The sequence below is a fragment of the Chaetodon auriga genome, chromosome 24, assembly GCF_051107435.1.
Source record: "Chaetodon auriga isolate fChaAug3 chromosome 24, fChaAug3.hap1, whole genome shotgun sequence".
Lineage (NCBI taxonomy): Eukaryota > Metazoa > Chordata > Actinopteri > Chaetodontiformes > Chaetodontidae > Chaetodon > Chaetodon auriga.
In genome coordinates, this window is record NC_135097.1 from 12,628,196 (window position 1) to 12,644,488 (window position 16,293).

Sequence of the window (16,293 nt, forward strand, 5' to 3'; positions counted from 1 at the left end):
GTCATGAAGACTTCATGGTTCTTCTAAACTGTTATTGATCAAATTATGTTAAGTGATCTGGAGTGTCGTGCTTTGTTCTCATTGGTCAATGCTGTGTCCATGAGAGAAATGCATGACAAGGAGATGAGCCAACCAGAGAGCGAGTGAGAGGAAAAAAAGAGTGTGTTGGGGAGAAATGCATCAGCTCAGCTGAATAAGTAAAGTCAGAAGTTGTTAAAAAATATTTGAGCAGGAATCATTTTTTAATGTCACCTTGGAGACAGCGACTGAACAATGTTTTGTATTTACTAGCAAAAATAGTTAAGATGGAGAAACAGATGAAGGCAGCGGGCATGTAAATAGACAGCTCTGTTGAATGGAATCAAGACTGACATGCAGACTGTCCTTTGGTGATAAAATGGTCACGGCTCTGTTTTTCTGTCTCAGCTCCTCCAAACCCAGACTACTTCAGATCAACAGGACAAAATGAGACCAGTATCACTCTGCAGTGGAATGAAGTCAACGACAACATCAGCTTCATTCTCCAGTATGATGATACAGAGATAAACATCACATACTCCAAACACAGTGGAGTAAACATCACTGCAGTCACTGGTGAGATGTTTGACTTCATTAATAACCATTTTAGCATCTTAGCAGTAAAGTTAGTCCACCTATGTGCTAAAAAGGCGAACCCAGTGGAAGCAAACAACAATTTCAAAGAGGAAAGGCTGAAGAAAGTCAGATAGCACGAGTTCCCGTCCACTCGGGGTCCCTCTGGCCTGTTGGATTAAACGACTCCGAAGGCTCATCTCTTTATTTCTTCCTTGAGGGTCCCAACACACTCCATCATCAGCACTATCCTTCAAAAGTTCCTGACTGACAGAATATTGTATGTTTTACCTCATCAACTTCATTGATTGTTGTGACTAAAGAGGAGAAGGACCATCCAGGTTGTTTCCAGTGCAAAGTTCAAAAGTCTTCATCTCTGTGATGATCTGGGGGGTTGTGCTAGTGCCCATAGCATGAGTGGCCTGCACATCTGTTACGGCAACGTTAGTGCTGAACGGTTTTTCAGCAACACATGCTGCCATCCAGACAAGGTCTTTTTCAGGGACATCTCTGTTTTTTCCAGCAAGACAATGCCAAGCCATATTCTGCACATGCTATCACAGAGTGGCTTCACAGTAAAAGAGTGAGAGTATTAGACCGGCCTGCCTGCATCCAGACCTGTGATGCATTATGAAGCTCAAAGTGCAACAACAGAGACTCAGACTGTTGAGCAGCTGAAGTCAAGTATCAATATCAGTAATTGGATCAGTCATCAGTAATAGGAAGTGGACTTGTATTGACTGAGAAATATCAAATTTAAGAGTTCATTAGGTTACAATTCTCATGTGTTCTTTTGAGAACATCTCTGCTGTCAAATATTGTGTGATCTGTTTCAGGACCACATCAATGTGACAGTTGCATTCACAAACAGTTGTCATTCAATACAAACACTTGTTGCACTTTTTGTCCCTCATAGTCAGCATAACTTTTCATGTGGGCATAGAAAATGAATCATATTCACAGACAGGCGGAGCAAGTTGATAAAATCATGAACTACCTTTTTTCTCTTTCTCAGCTCCTCCAAACACAGACTACTTCACATCAATGGGACAAAATGAGACCAGTATCACTCTGCAGTGGAATGAAGTCAAAGACAACATCACCTTAATTCTCCAGCATAATGATACAGAGATAAACATCACTGCACCAGATGGAGATGGAGGAGTCACTCACACAGTCTCATCTCTCACTGCTGCAACTAAATACACATTCACTCTCTTCTCTGTGTTTGAGGACGTCAGAAGCAGTGGAGTGAGCATCACTGCAGTCACTGGTGAGATATTTGACTACATTACTACACAGTATAGCATCTCACCGTTAATGCTGAAGCAACACATGCTGCCATCCAGACAAGGTCTTTGTCAGGGACGTCCCTGTTTTTTTAAACAACACAATGTCAAGCCATTTTCTGCACACGCTACCACAGAGTGGCTTCACAGTAAAAGAGTGAGAGTATTGGACCGGCCTGCCTGCATCCAGACCTGTGATGCATTATGAAGCTCAAAATGCAACAACAGAGACTCAGACTGTTGAGCAGCTGAAGTCAAAAATCAAGAATGAAAAGACTTTCACTTATTCAGAGCTTCAACAATTAATGTCCTCAATTTCCTAATGCTTCCTGAGTGTTGTTCAAAGAAGAGGTGATGCGACACTGAGCTAAACTTGCCCATGAAACAAATTATTGGAACGTGTAGCAGGCCTCCAATTCAGTATGTGAGAGTGTGTTTGCAACAAATGACATCTTGTTGTTACACTGTCTTCAGTTGATTACAGTTTGAAAAGTATTTGTAAGCGATGACATTCTTTTTTAATGTTTTACAGTGTCCCAACTTTATTGGAAGTGGACTTGTATTGACTGAGAAATATCAAATTTGAGAATTCGTTAGGCTACAATTCTCATGTGTTTTGTCTGGTAGTTCTTTTTTTTTTTTTTTGAGAACGTCTCTGCTGTCGAATATTGTGTAATGTGTTTAAGGACTACATCCAATGTGACAGTTGCATTCACAAACAGTTGTCATTCAATACAAACACTCGTTGCACTTTTTGTCCCTCATAGTCAGCATAACTTTTTATGTGGGTATAGAAAATGAATCATTTTCACAGACAGATGGAGCGAATTGATAAAATCATGAACTGTTGTTTTCCCTTTGTCAGCTCCTCCAAACCCAGACAACTTCACATCAACGGGACAAAATGAGACCAGTATCACTCTGCAGTGGAATGAAGTCAACGACAACATCAGCTTCATTCTCCAGTATGATGATACAGAGATAAACATCACTGCACCAGATGGAGATGGAGGAGTCACTCACACAGTCTCATCTCTCACTGCTGCAACTAAATACACATTCACTCTCTTCTCTGTGTTTGAGGACGTCAGAAGCAGTGGAGTAAGCATCACTGCAGTCACTGGTGAGATGTCTGACTGCAGTAATAATCATTATAGGATCTCACCATCACTGTAAAACAACAATTTGATGGGTTTAATAGTCACGTTCTGAATCTGTGTTTAAATATTACTTAACACTACTATATATTTTCCAGCACAGGAAAATCTTTTTCTAACCTGAAATCCAAAAAGTTGTGACGCTGTGTAAAACTTAAATTATGCAGAATGTAATCATTTCTTCATCCTTCTTGACATATATTCAATTCAAAACAGTACAAAGACAATATATTTGAACATTTTGCCAGATCAATTTCATGGATATTTTTCAATACATATTAGCTTATTCTGAATTTGAAGCCTGATCTCTTTTCTGTCTCAGCTCCTCCAAACCCAGATAACTTCAGATCAATGGGACAAAATGAGACCAGTATCACTCTGCAGTGGAATGAAGTCAACGGCAACGTCAGCTTCATTCTCCAGTATGATGATACAGAGATAAACATCACTGCACCAGATGGAGATGGAGGAGTCACTCACACAGTCTCATCTCTCACTGCTGCAACTAAATACACATTCACTCTCTTCTCTGTGTTTGAGGACGTCAGAAGCAGTGGAGTAAGCATCACTGCAGTCACTGGTGAGATGTTTGACTTCATTACTACACAGTATAGCATCTCACCGTTAATGCTGAAAGGTTTTGGAGCAACACATGCTGCCATCCAGACAAGGTCTTTTTCAGGGATGTCCCTGTTTTTTACAGCTAGACGGTGCCAAGCCATTTTCTGCACACATTACAACAGAGTGACTTCACAGTAAAAGAGTGAGGGTATTAGACCGGCCTGCCTGCATCCAGACCTGTGATGCATTATGAAGCTCAAAATGCAACAACAGAGACTCAGACTGTTGAGCAGCTGAAGTCAAATATCAATATCAGTAGTTGGATCAGTCATCAGTAATAGGAACTGGACTTGTATTGACCGAGAAATATTCAAGTTGAGAGTTTATTAGGCTGCAATTCTCATGTGTTTTTTTTTTTTTTTAATTATTTTTTTGAGAACATCTCTACTGTCAAATATTGTGTGATGTGTTTAAGGACGACATCAAATGTGACAGTTGCATTCACAAACAGTTGTCATTCAATACAAACTCTTGTTGCACTTTTTGTCCCTCATAGTCAGCATAACTTTTTATGTAGGTATAGAAAATGAATCATTTTCACAGACAGGCGGAGCAAGTTGATAAAATCATGAACTGTTGTTTTCCCTTTCTCAGGTCCTCCAAACCCAGACAACTTCACATCAACGGGACAAAATGAGACCAGTATCACTCTGCAGTGGAATGAAGTCAACGACAACGTCAGCTTCATTCTCCAGTATGATGATACAGAGATAAACATCACTGCACCAGATGGAGATGGAGGAGTCACTCACACAGTCTCATCTCTCACTGCTGGAACTAAATACACATTCACTCTCTTCTCTGTGTTTGAGGACGTCAGAAGCAGTGGAGTAAACATCACTGCAGTCACTGGTGAGATGTTTGACTTCATTAATAATCATTATAGCATCTCAGCATCACTGTAAAACAACAATTTGATGGGTTTAATATTCACTTTCTGAATCTGTATTTAAATATGACTTAATACTATATTTGCCAGCACAGGAAAATGTTTTTCTAACCTGGATTCCAAACAAGTTGTGATGCTGTGTAAAACTTAGATAAAGCAGAATGTAATCATTTCTTCATCCTTCTTGACATGTATTCAATTCAAAACAGTACAAAGACAAAATATTTGAACATTTTGCCACATCAATTTCATGGATTTTTTTTAAAATACATTATTCAGAATTTGAAGCCTCATCTCTTTTCTGTCTCAGCTCCTCCAAACCCAGACTACTTCAGATCAACAGGACAAAATGAGACCAGTATCACTCTGCAGTGGAATGAAGTCAACGACAACGTCAGCTTCATTCTCCAGTATGATGATACAGAGATAAACATCACTGCACCAGATGGAGATGGAGGAGTCACTCACACAGTCTCATCTCTCACTGCTGGAACTAAATACACATTCACTCTCTTCTCTGTGTTTGAGGACGTCAGAAGCAGTGGAGTAAGCATCACTGCAGTCACTGGTGAGATGTTTGACTTCATTAATCACCATTATAGCATCTCAGCATCACTGTAAAACAACAATTTTATGGGTTTAAGATTCACGTTGTCAATGTGCATTTAAATACATTTTCATACCATATTTGCTAGCACAGGAAAATCTTATTGTAACCTGCATTCCGAGCAAGTCGTGATGCTGTGTGAAACTTAGATAAAGCAGAATGTAATCATTTCTTCATCCTTCTTGACATATATTCGATTCAAAACAGTCTTAAGACAATATATTTGAATATGTTGCCACATCAATTTCATGAATTTTTTTGAATACAAATATGCTTATTCTGACTTTGAATCCTTGTCTCTTTTCCCATCTCAGCTCCTCCAAACAAACACAGCTTCAGATCAACAGGACAAAATGAGACCAGTATCACTCTGCAGTGGGATGAAGTCAACGACAACGTCAGCTTCATTCTCCAGTATGATGATACAGAGATAAACATCACTGCACCAGATGGAGATGGAGGAGTCACTCACACAGTCTCATCTCTCACTGCTGCAACTAAATACACATTCACTCTCTTCTCTGTGTTTGAGGACGTCAGAAGCAGTGGAGTAAGCATCACTGCAGTCACTGGTGAGATGTTTGACTTCATTAATAATCATTATAGCATCTCAGCATCACCGTAAAACAACAATTTGATGGATTTGATATTCAGTTTCTGAATCTGTATTTAAATATGACTTAATACTATATTTGCCAGCACAGGAAAATCTTTTTCTAACCTGGATTCCAAACAAGTTGTGACGCTGTGTAAAACTTAGATAAAGCAGAATGTAATCATTTCTTCATCCTTCTTGACATGTATTCAATTCAAAACAGTACAAAGACAATATATTTGAACATTTTGCCATGTCAATTTCATGGATTTTTTTAAAATACTTTATTCAGAATTTGAAGCCTGATCTCTTTTCTGTCTCAGCTCCTCCAAACCCAGACAACTTCAGATCAACAGGACAAAATGAGACCAGTATCACTCTGCAGTGGAATGAAGTCAACGACAACATCAGCTTCATTCTCCAGTATGATGATACAGAGATAAACATCACATACTCCAAACTCAGTGGAGTAAACATCACTGCAGTCACTGGTGAGATGTTTGACTTCATTAATAACCATTTTAGCATCTTAGCAGTAAAGTTAGTCCACCTATGTGCTAAAAAGGCGAACCCAGTGGAAGCAAACAACAATTTCAAAGAGGAAAGGCTGAAGAAAGTCAGACAGCACGAGTTCCCGTCCACTCGGGGTCCCTCTGGCCTGTTGGATTAAACGACTCAGAAGGCTCATCTCTTTATTTCTTCCTTGAGGGTCCCAACACACTCCATCATCAGCACTATCCTTCAAAAGTTCCTGACTGACAGAATATTGTATGTTTTACCTCATCAACTTCATTGATTGTTGTGACTAAAGAGGAGAAGGACCATCCAGGTTGTTTCCAGTGCAAAGTTCAAAAGTCTTCATCTCTGTGATGGTCTGGGGGGTTGTGCTAGTGCCCATAGCATGAGTGGCCTGCACATCTGTTACGGCAACGTTAGTGCTGAAAGGTTTTTCAGCAACACATGCTGCCATCCAGACAAGGTCTTTTTCAGGGACATCTCTGTTTTTTCCAGCAAGACAATGCCATATTCTGCACATGCTACCACCGAGTGGCTTCACAGTGAAAGAGTGAGAGTATTACACCGGCCTGCCTGCATCCAGACCTGTGATGCATTATGAAGCTCAAAGTGCAACAACAGAGACTCAGACTGTTGAGCAGCTGAAGTCAAGTATCAATATCAGTAATTGGATCAGTCATCAGTAATAGGAAGTGGACTTGTATTGACCGAGAAATATCAAATTTAAGAGTTCATTAGGTTACAATTCTCATGTGTTCTTTTGAGAACATCTCTGCTGTCAAATATTGTGGCAATGTGACAGTTGCATTCACAAACAGTTCTCATTCAATACAAACACTTGTTGCACTTTTTGTCCCTCATAGTCAGCATAGCTTTTCATGTAGGTATAGAAAATGAATCATTTTCACAGACAGGCGGAGCAAGTTGATAAAATCATGAACTACCTTTTTTCTCTTTCTCAGCTCCTCCAAACACAGACTACTTCACATCAACGGGACAAAATGAGACCAGTATCACTCTGCAGTGGTATGAAGTCAAAGACAACATCACCTTCATTCTCCAGCATAATGATACAGTCATAAACATCACTGCACCAGATGGAGATGGAGGAGTCACTCACACAGTCTCATCTCTCACTACTGGAACTAAATACACATTCACTCTCTTCTCCGTGTTTGAGGACGTCAGAAGCAGTGGAGTAAACATCACTGCAGTCACTGGTAAGATGTCTGACTGCAGTAATATGTACGTAACCAAGAACTGTGTTGTCCTGTGTTAACTGAAGAAGAATGCAAACTTTCAAGATGGTGAAATACATGTTTAAATTTCTAGTGTATCACACAAGTTGCAACATGACCAATAAATGATTTATGAAGTAACAATGAATGTGGTGACTGCCAATAAGATTTCAAACACTAGTTGGCAGCAGCAGTGGCTTAAATAGTGCAAAGTGTGAATGAAAGCAATGCTTAATCATGTTCAGTTAATAATATATCTACTGTTGCATAACCTTGGACACATCATCAGTGTTGTTTCCTGGAGTCACTCGGTGTTTCGGGTCTTACAACAGACACCCTCCTCGCAGGCGACCCAACCAAGACTGATCAGACCCTGGCCTGTGTCCAAGTGGCGTGCTGTGCTACTGCCCCCACAGGTCACCCCTCTTCAACCAGAGCCATCTGGAGGCTTTTTCTGCTCACTCCACGTTGCTGCTTATGGCTTATGACCTGTTATGCCCAGTGTGCTGTAGGCCTTGCTCAGGGAGTGACTAGCAAATCCTGACTGCCCACCTCCAGCAAGATGAGTTGTTTTGTGGCCTCTCAGACCACGATGATGTCAGGTCTCAAACTGGACTGGGTGATGTGTGGTGGAATTTTTAGCTGCCTCTCCAGGTCAACTGTCATCACCCAGTCTCCTGTTTCCTCCTGCCGTTGTCCTTCCTTGACAAAGTAAATGTCCTTTGCTGTGGCTTGGGTGAATCATCTTCCCTTGATCCCCTTGCTGATTGCTTCAGCGATGGATTTGAGGACCTGGTCGTGTCTCCATTGATACCGGTCCTCACGCCTTGGAGCAGCTGCTCAGTATGTGTTCCAGTGTCCCTATTTTGGAACACAGGGGACATGCAGGTGTTTCAATTTTGCCCCATCTCCACAGGCTGGATGGGCTTGGGAGGACATTGTAGACGCCCTGAATCAAGAACTTGATCCTTTGGGGGTCCAACTTCCAGATATCCTTCCAAGTGACACTCCGCTCCATCGCCTGCTCCCACTTCATCCATGCGTCCTGCTGCCCCATGGCCACTGCTCTGCTGGTTGGCTCTTGCTCGACTGAAACTCGAACCTCGTCCTGCACCAGCCTCTGCCTTTCCCTTCCGCTGGCAGTGTCGTATCAGGTCGCTGTTAGGCTCCCAAGTCCAGCTCTGCCTTGCGCCACTGTTCCAAAGATGGCCTTGTGCTTCAGCCAAGTTTCAGCTTGCTGGACTGCCTCGGCTGCCCTTCACTTCCTCCCTGTCCTCACAACAATCCCTGCCCCGGACACTCTGGCATCTCCAGATCCAGAGTACTGCAAATGTTCCCGTGCCCATGCCACAATGCACTCCTCCCTGACTGGGCTGAAAGGGAGCCTGAGCTTGTTGGTGTTCCCATACAGCACAATGTTATTTCGGCTGCGTGGCAATCCCAGCCATCTGCGTAGATAGCTGCTCACCCGTTGCTCGAAGCCTTCCATCGCAGTCATTGGAACCTCGTAGATGACCAGAGGCCAGAGGATTCTTGGGAGGATTCCATGCTGATAGACCCAGGCCTTGAATCTTCCAGGGAGCCCAGACTTGTCCACTGTTCTCAACCAGCCCTCCAATTCTGCACTGCTTGCCTTGATTGAATCTCTGTCATTCAGACTGCAGTTGAAGACCTTCCCCAGGCTCGTCACTGCCTTCTCAGTGACAGACGGGATCTGGTGTTCTCCCAGCCAGGAGCGGAATTTGTCTGCGACCTTCCCCTTCTTTAGAACCAAGGACCTGGACTTTACATGTTTGAAACTCATCCGTGCCCATGTCATGAGCCTCTCCAACCCTTGGAGGATCCACCTAGCTCCCGGGACAGCTGATGTTGTCACTGTAAGGTCGTCCATGAAGACTCTGATGGGAGGTTGCCTTACTCTGGAAGTCTGCATCTCTGTGTGGATCTGGGGGGATGTGCTAGTGCTCATAGCATAAGTGGCCTGCACATCTGTGACCGCACCATTAGTGCTGAAAGGTTTTGGAGCAACACGTGCTGCCATCCAGACAAGATCTTTTTCAGGGATGTCCCTGGTTTTTACAGCAAGACAGTGCCAAGCCATTTTCTGCACATGCTACCACAGAGTGACTTCACAGTAAAAGAGTGAGGGTATTAGACCGGCCTGCCTGCATCCAGACCTGTGATGCATTATGAAGCTCAAAATACAACAACAGAGACCCAGACTGTTGAGCAGCTGAAGTCAAGTATCAATATAAGTAGTTGGATCAGTCATCAGTAATTAGAATTGGACTTCCATTGACCAAGAAAAATAAAATTTCAGACTTTATTAGGTTACAATTCTCATGTGTTTTCTTGAGAACATCTCTGCTGTCAAATGTTGTGTGTTGCGTTTAAGGACTACATCAAATGTGACAGTTGCATTCACAAACAGTTGTTATTCAATACAAACACTTGTTGCACTTTTTGTCCCTCATAGTCAGCATAACTTTTTATGTGGGCATAGAAAATGAATGATTTTCACAGACAGGCGGAGCGAGTTGATAAAATCAAGATCTGTTGTTTTCCCTTTCTCAGCTCCTCCAAACCCAGACAACTTCAGATCAACGGGACAAAATGAGACCAGTATCACTCTGCAGTGGAATGAAGTCAACGACAATGTCAGCTTCATTCTCCAGTATGATGATACAGAGATAAACATCACTGCACCAGATGGAGATGGAGGAGTCACTCACACAGTCTCATCTCTCACTGCTGCAACTAAATACACATTCACTCTCTTCTCTGTGTTTGAGGACGTCAGAAGCAGTGGAGTAAACATCACTGCAGTCACTGGTGAGATACTGACTTTTTAAATGTTTTATGAGCCAAGGGTAACAAAACTATTTTCATTTCTTAGTACGCCTATGACCGGATGTTGTGTAACAAATGAGATATTTGAACTGCTGGTGCATCACATGGCTTGGCTGAGCAATTATTTATTAATTATGGTGCAATGTGGTTGCAACCAATAGACCGTCAGTCAAACTGTGTAACTACAATAACAGTGTGCTGCAGCAAACTCTTAAATAGCAGTTATGCCTGAAAGCTGCAGTGATTAATTTCTATATTGTGGTGTGGACAAATATTCGACAGTGAGCGGCAGTTTCCAGCAGTGATAGAAGGAGTAACAGATCAGGCATATAAAGAAACAGCTCTATTTGTGCTATGTGTGCAGTTGACACTTAGCAGGAGCAGCAGAGCAGCAGCTGGTACAGGTGACATTAATAACTTCATTTCCCAATTTGAAGGTAGGCTAGGAGATATACAAAATTGATCATCATCAATGGACAAATAGAAAAGAGATCATTTTCCTGACAGTGTGTTTTTGACAAACGCTTTCCAACCAAATTTAGAAACTGAACAAAGAACAAGGATTGTTTTTACAAGCAGTGTTTTTCAGATAAATGTACTCGCTTCTCCTTTTCTGTCTCAGCTCCTCCAAACCCAGACAACTTCACATCAACAGGACAAAATGAGACCAGTATCACTCTGCAGTGGGATGAAGTCAAAGACAACGTCAGCTTCATTCTCCAGTATGATGATGCAGAGATAAACATCACTGCACCAGATGCAGATGGAGGAGTCACTCACACAGTCTCATCTCTCACTGCTGGAACTAAATACACATTCACTCTCTTCTCTGTGTTTGAGGACGTCAGAAGCAGTGGAGTAAGCATCTCTGCAGTCACTGGTGAGATGTTTGACTTCATTAATAACCATTATAGCATCTCAGCATCACCGTAAAACAACAATTTGATGGGTTTGATATTCACTTTCTGAATCTGTGTTTAAATATGACTTAATACTACTGTATATTTGCCAGCACAGGAAAATCTTTTTATAACCTGAAATCCAAAAAGTTGTGATGCTGTGTAAAACTTAAATTATGCAGAATGTAATCATTTCTTCATTCTTCTTGACAAATATTCAATTCAAAACAGTTCAAAGACAATATATCTGAAAATTTTGCCACGTCAATTTCATGGATATTTTTCAATACATATTAGCTTATTCTGAATTTGAAGCCTGATCTCTTTTCTGTCTCAGCTCCTCCAAACCCAGACGACTTCAAATCAACAGGACAAAATGAGACCAGTATCACTCTGCAGTGGGATGAAGTCAACGACAACGTCAGCTTCATTCTCCAGTATGATGATGCAGAGATAAACATCACTGCACCAGATGGAGATGGAGGAGTCACTCACACAGTCTCATCTCTCACTGCTGCAACTAAATACACATTCACTCTCTTCTCTGTGTTTGAGGACGTCAGAAGCAGTGGAGTAAGCATCACTGCAGTCACTGGTGAGATGTTTGACTTCATTAATAACCATTATAGCATCTCAGCATCACTGTAAAACAAGAATTTCATGGGTTTAAGATTCACGTTGTCAATGTGCATTTAAATACATTTTCATACCATATTTGCCAGCACAGGAAAATCTTATTGTAACCTGCATTCCGAACAAGTTGTGATGCTGTGTGAAACTTAGATAAAGCAGAATGTAATCATTTCTTCATCCTTCTTGACATATATTCGATTCAAAACAGTCCTAAGACAATATATTTGAATATGTTGCCACATCAATTTCATGAATTTTTTTGAATACAAATATGCTTATTCTGACTTTGAATCCTTGTCTCTTTTCCCATCTCAGCTCCTCCAAACAAACACAGCTTCAGATCAACAGGACAAAATGAGACCAGTATCACTCTGCAGTGGAATGAAGTCAACGACAACGTCAGCTTCATTCTCCAGTATGATGATACAGAGATAAACATCACTGCACCAGATGGAGATGGAGGAGTCACTCACACAGTCTCATCTCTCACTGCTGCAACTAAATACACATTCACTCTCTTCTCTGTGTTTGAGGACATCAGAAGCCGTGGAGTAAGCATCACTGCAGTTACTGGTGAGATGTTTGACTTCATTAATAATCATTATAGCATCTCAGCATCACTGTAAAACAACAATTTGATGGGTTGAATATTCACTTTCTGAATTTGTATTTAAATATGACTTAATACTACTGTATATTTACCAGCACAGGAAAATCTTTTTATAACCTTAATGCCAAAATGTTGTGACGCTGTGTAAAACTTAAATTATGCAGAATGTAATCATTTCTTCATCCCTCCTGACATATATTCAATTGAAAACAGTACAAAGACAATATATTTAAACATTTTGCCACATCAATTTCATGGATTTTTTTCAATGCATATTAGCTTATTCTGAATTTGAAGCCTGATCTCTTTTCTGTCTCAGCTCCTCCAAACCCAGACAACTTCACATCAACAGGACAAAATGAGACCAGTATCACTCTGCAGTGGAATAAAGTCAACGACAACGTCAGCTTCATTCTCCAGTATGATGATACAGAGATAAACATCACTGCACCAGATGGAGATGGAGGAGTCACTCACACAGTCTCATCTCTCACTGCTGCAACTAAATACACATTCACTCTCTTCTCTGTGTTTGAGGATGTCAGAAGCAGTGGAGTAAACATCACTGCAGTCACTGGTGAGATGTTTGACTTCATTAGAAATCATGCACAAAGAAAGACCACGCCACAAAGATACAGATTTTCAATCATTTGATATGACGTGGGGTGAAGGAGAACTGGGTTGATGAAGAAGGGTGCACGAGTATGTGGGAATGAAAGGAGGGAATAAGGGATGAGGGTCGAGGGATGAAGGGATGAGGGATGAGGCTTAAGAGGGTGAAAGGGATGGGCAAGGAAGGAGAGGACCAAAGAACGGATGATGGACTCTGGGTCTTGAATGTACGGCGTGCAATGTTAGATCGGTGTTGGCTGACTCAGGGTGGGGCAGCTATGTCTTCTGATCTCCTTGTGTTATAGTTATGACCCTGGTGGTTCCTGTATTGAGATGGAAGACAAGGGGGAGAAATTGGGGAGAGTAGAGGGAGAGGGTTGGGGGGGGGGGGGGGGGGGGCAGAAAACAAGTCAGAGAGGAAATGAATAAATCAGGAGAGCTTAAATACCTTGGTGTGGAAATGATCTGTGTGTTTGAGGTGTGGTCTGGTTCCTGGACTTAGTTATTAAACTTCATTTAGAACATATCAGCATTACTGTAAAACAACAATTTGATGGGTTTAATATTCACTTTGTGAATCTGCATTTAAATATAACTTAATACATCTAAAGTCATCTGTGATCAAAAGAAATTTCATAACGATAAAAAGGGAAAGATATGGTGATGTCAGTATGTTGTGGAATAAAGAAGTTCACAACGTCAATGTTCAAACATTATGAAGAGTTTTTCTAATCTGTTACTGCTTTTACTGTGTTAATTGATCTGGAGTGCCATGCGTTGGTCTCATTGGTCAATGCTGTGTCCATGAGAGAAATGCATGATAAGGAGATGAGCCAACCAGAGAGCGAGTGAGAGGAAAAAAGGAGTGTTTTGGAGAGAAATGCATCAGCTCAGCTGAAAAAGTAAAGTCAGAAGTTGTTAAAAAATATTTGAGCAGGAATCATTTTTTAATGTCACCTTGGAGGCAGCGACTGAACAATGTTTTGATTTTACTAGCAAAAATAGTTAAGATGGAGAAACAGATGAAGGCAGCGGGCATGTAAATAGACAGCTCTGTTGAATGGAATCAAGACTAACATGCAGACTGTCCTTTGGTGATAAAAATGGTCACTGATCTGTTTTTCTGTCTCAGCTCCTCCAAACCCAGACTACTTCAGATCAACAGGACAAAATGAGACCAGTATCACTCTGCAGTGGAATGAAGTCAACGACAACATCAGCTTCATTCTCCAGTATGATGATACAGAGATAAACATCACTGCACCAGATGGAGATGGAGGAGTCACTCACACAGTCTCATCTCTCACTGCTGCAACTAAATACACATTCACTCTCTTCTCTGTGTTTGAGGACGTCAGAAGCAGTGGAGTAAGCATCACTGCAGTCACTGGTGAGATGTTTGACTTCATTAATAATCATTATAGCATCTCAGCATCACCGTAAAACAACAATTTGATGGATTTGATATTCAGTTTCTGAATCTGTATTTAAATATGACTTAATACTATATTTGCCAGCACAGGAAAATCTTTTTCTAACCTGGATTCCAAACAAGTTGTGACGCTGTGTAAAACTTAGATAAAGCAGAATGTAATCATTTCTTCATCCTTCTTGACATGTATTCAATTCAAAACAGTACAAAGACAATATATTTGAACATTTTGCCATGTCAATTTCATGGATTTTTTAAAAATACTTTATTCAGAATTTGAAGCCTGATCTCTTTTCTGTCTCAGCTCCTCCAAACACACGCAGCTTCAGATCAACAGGACAAAATGAGACCAGTATCACTCTGCAGTGGAATGAAGTCAACGACAATGTCAGCTTCATTCTCCAGTATGATGATACAGAGAAAAACATCACTGCACCAGATGGAGATGGAGGAGTCACTCACACAGTCTCATCTCTCACTGCTGCAACTAAATACACATTCACTCTCTTCTCTGTGTTTGAGGACGTCAGAAGCAGTGGAGTAAACATCACTGCAGTCACTGGTGAGATGTTTGACTTTTTAAATGTTTTATGAGCCAACAAAGCTATTTCCATTTTTTAGTACACCTATGATCAAATGTTGTGTAACAAATAAAATATTTGAACTGCTGGTGCATCACATGGTTTGGCTGACCAGTTATTGATTAGTTATGGTGCCATGCGGTTGCAACCAATAGACCGTCAGTCAAACTGTGAAACTACAATAACAGTGTGCTGCAAACTCTTAAATAGCAGTTATGCCTGAAAGCTGCAGTGATTTATTTCTATATTGTGGTGCGGACAAATATTCGACAGTGAGCGGCAGTTTCCAGCAGTGATAGAAGGAGTAACAGATCAGGCATATAAAGAAACAGCTCTATTTGTGCTATGTGTGCAGTTGACACTTAGCAGGAGCAGCAGAGCAGCAGCTGGTACAGGTGACATTAATAACTTCATTTCCCAGTTTGAAGGTAGGCTAGGAGATATACAAAATTGATCATCATCAATAGACAAATGGAAAAGAGATCATTTTCCTGACAGTGTGTTTTTGACAAACGCTTTCCAACCAAATTTAGAAACTGAACAAAGAACAAGGATTGTTTTTACAAGCAGTGTTTTTCAGATAAATGTACTCGCTTCTCCTTTTCTGTCTCAGCTCCTCCAAACCCAGACAACTTCAGATCAACAGGACAAGATGAGACCAGTATCACTCTGCAGTGGAATGAAGTCAACGACAACGTCAACTTCATTCTCCAATATGATGATACAGAGATAAACATCACTGCACCAGATGGAGATGGAGGAGTCACTCACACAGTCTCATCTCTCACTGCTGCAACTAAATACACATTCACTCTCTTCTCTGTGTTTGAGGACGTCAGAAGCAGTGGAGTAAGCATCTCTGCAGTCACAAGTAAGATAATTAACTTTTTGTAATGGATTATGAACCAAGAATAACACTGTTTTTTTCATCTGCACATCACACTGAACTACATGATGAAATATACATTTGAATGGCTTGTGTGTCACAGAATTGGCCTCATGGCCACTACCTAATGCGTACAAGGTTACATCAACAGAATCAGTTTGCAGCAGCAGTACCTTAAATTGAGCAAAATGTTCATGAAAGCTGATTGATTTTCTCCTTGAAACTGGGAAGCTACTGGACAGTTCATAGATCTTACCAGCAGTCGTTATTTCCCTGTCCCATATGAA

The 16,293-nt window shown here is 41.1% G+C and overlaps 1 protein-coding gene across 1 annotated transcript; it reads left to right on the forward strand.

The window, feature by feature from the left end:
- Window positions 1–305: 305 nt before the first annotated feature.
- LOC143317470 (tenascin-like) lies at window positions 306–16,272 on the forward strand. Its single transcript, XM_076725624.1, has 14 exons — window positions 306–330; window positions 427–594; window positions 4,253–4,510; window positions 4,858–5,115; window positions 5,469–5,726; window positions 6,073–6,240; window positions 7,228–7,485; window positions 10,078–10,335; window positions 11,590–11,847; window positions 12,201–12,458; window positions 12,815–13,072; window positions 14,240–14,497; window positions 14,844–15,101; window positions 15,734–16,272. The coding sequence occupies exons 1-14, from the start codon at window positions 306–308 to the stop codon at window positions 16,012–16,014; spliced, it is 3,222 nt and encodes a 1,073-aa protein (XP_076581739.1). The 3' UTR covers window positions 16,015–16,272.
- Window positions 16,273–16,293: the final 21 nt, after the last annotated feature.

Coding starts and splice junctions, on each gene's coding strand:
- LOC143317470 (XM_076725624.1), top strand. CDS start 306: ATGGAGAAACAGATGAAGGCAGCGG. Junction 4,511..4,857: donor AAACATCACTGCAGTCACTG/GTGAGATGTTTG, acceptor TTTCTGTCTCAG/CTCCTCCAAACCCAGACTAC. Junction 5,727..6,072: donor AAGCATCACTGCAGTCACTG/GTGAGATGTTTG, acceptor TTTCTGTCTCAG/CTCCTCCAAACCCAGACAAC.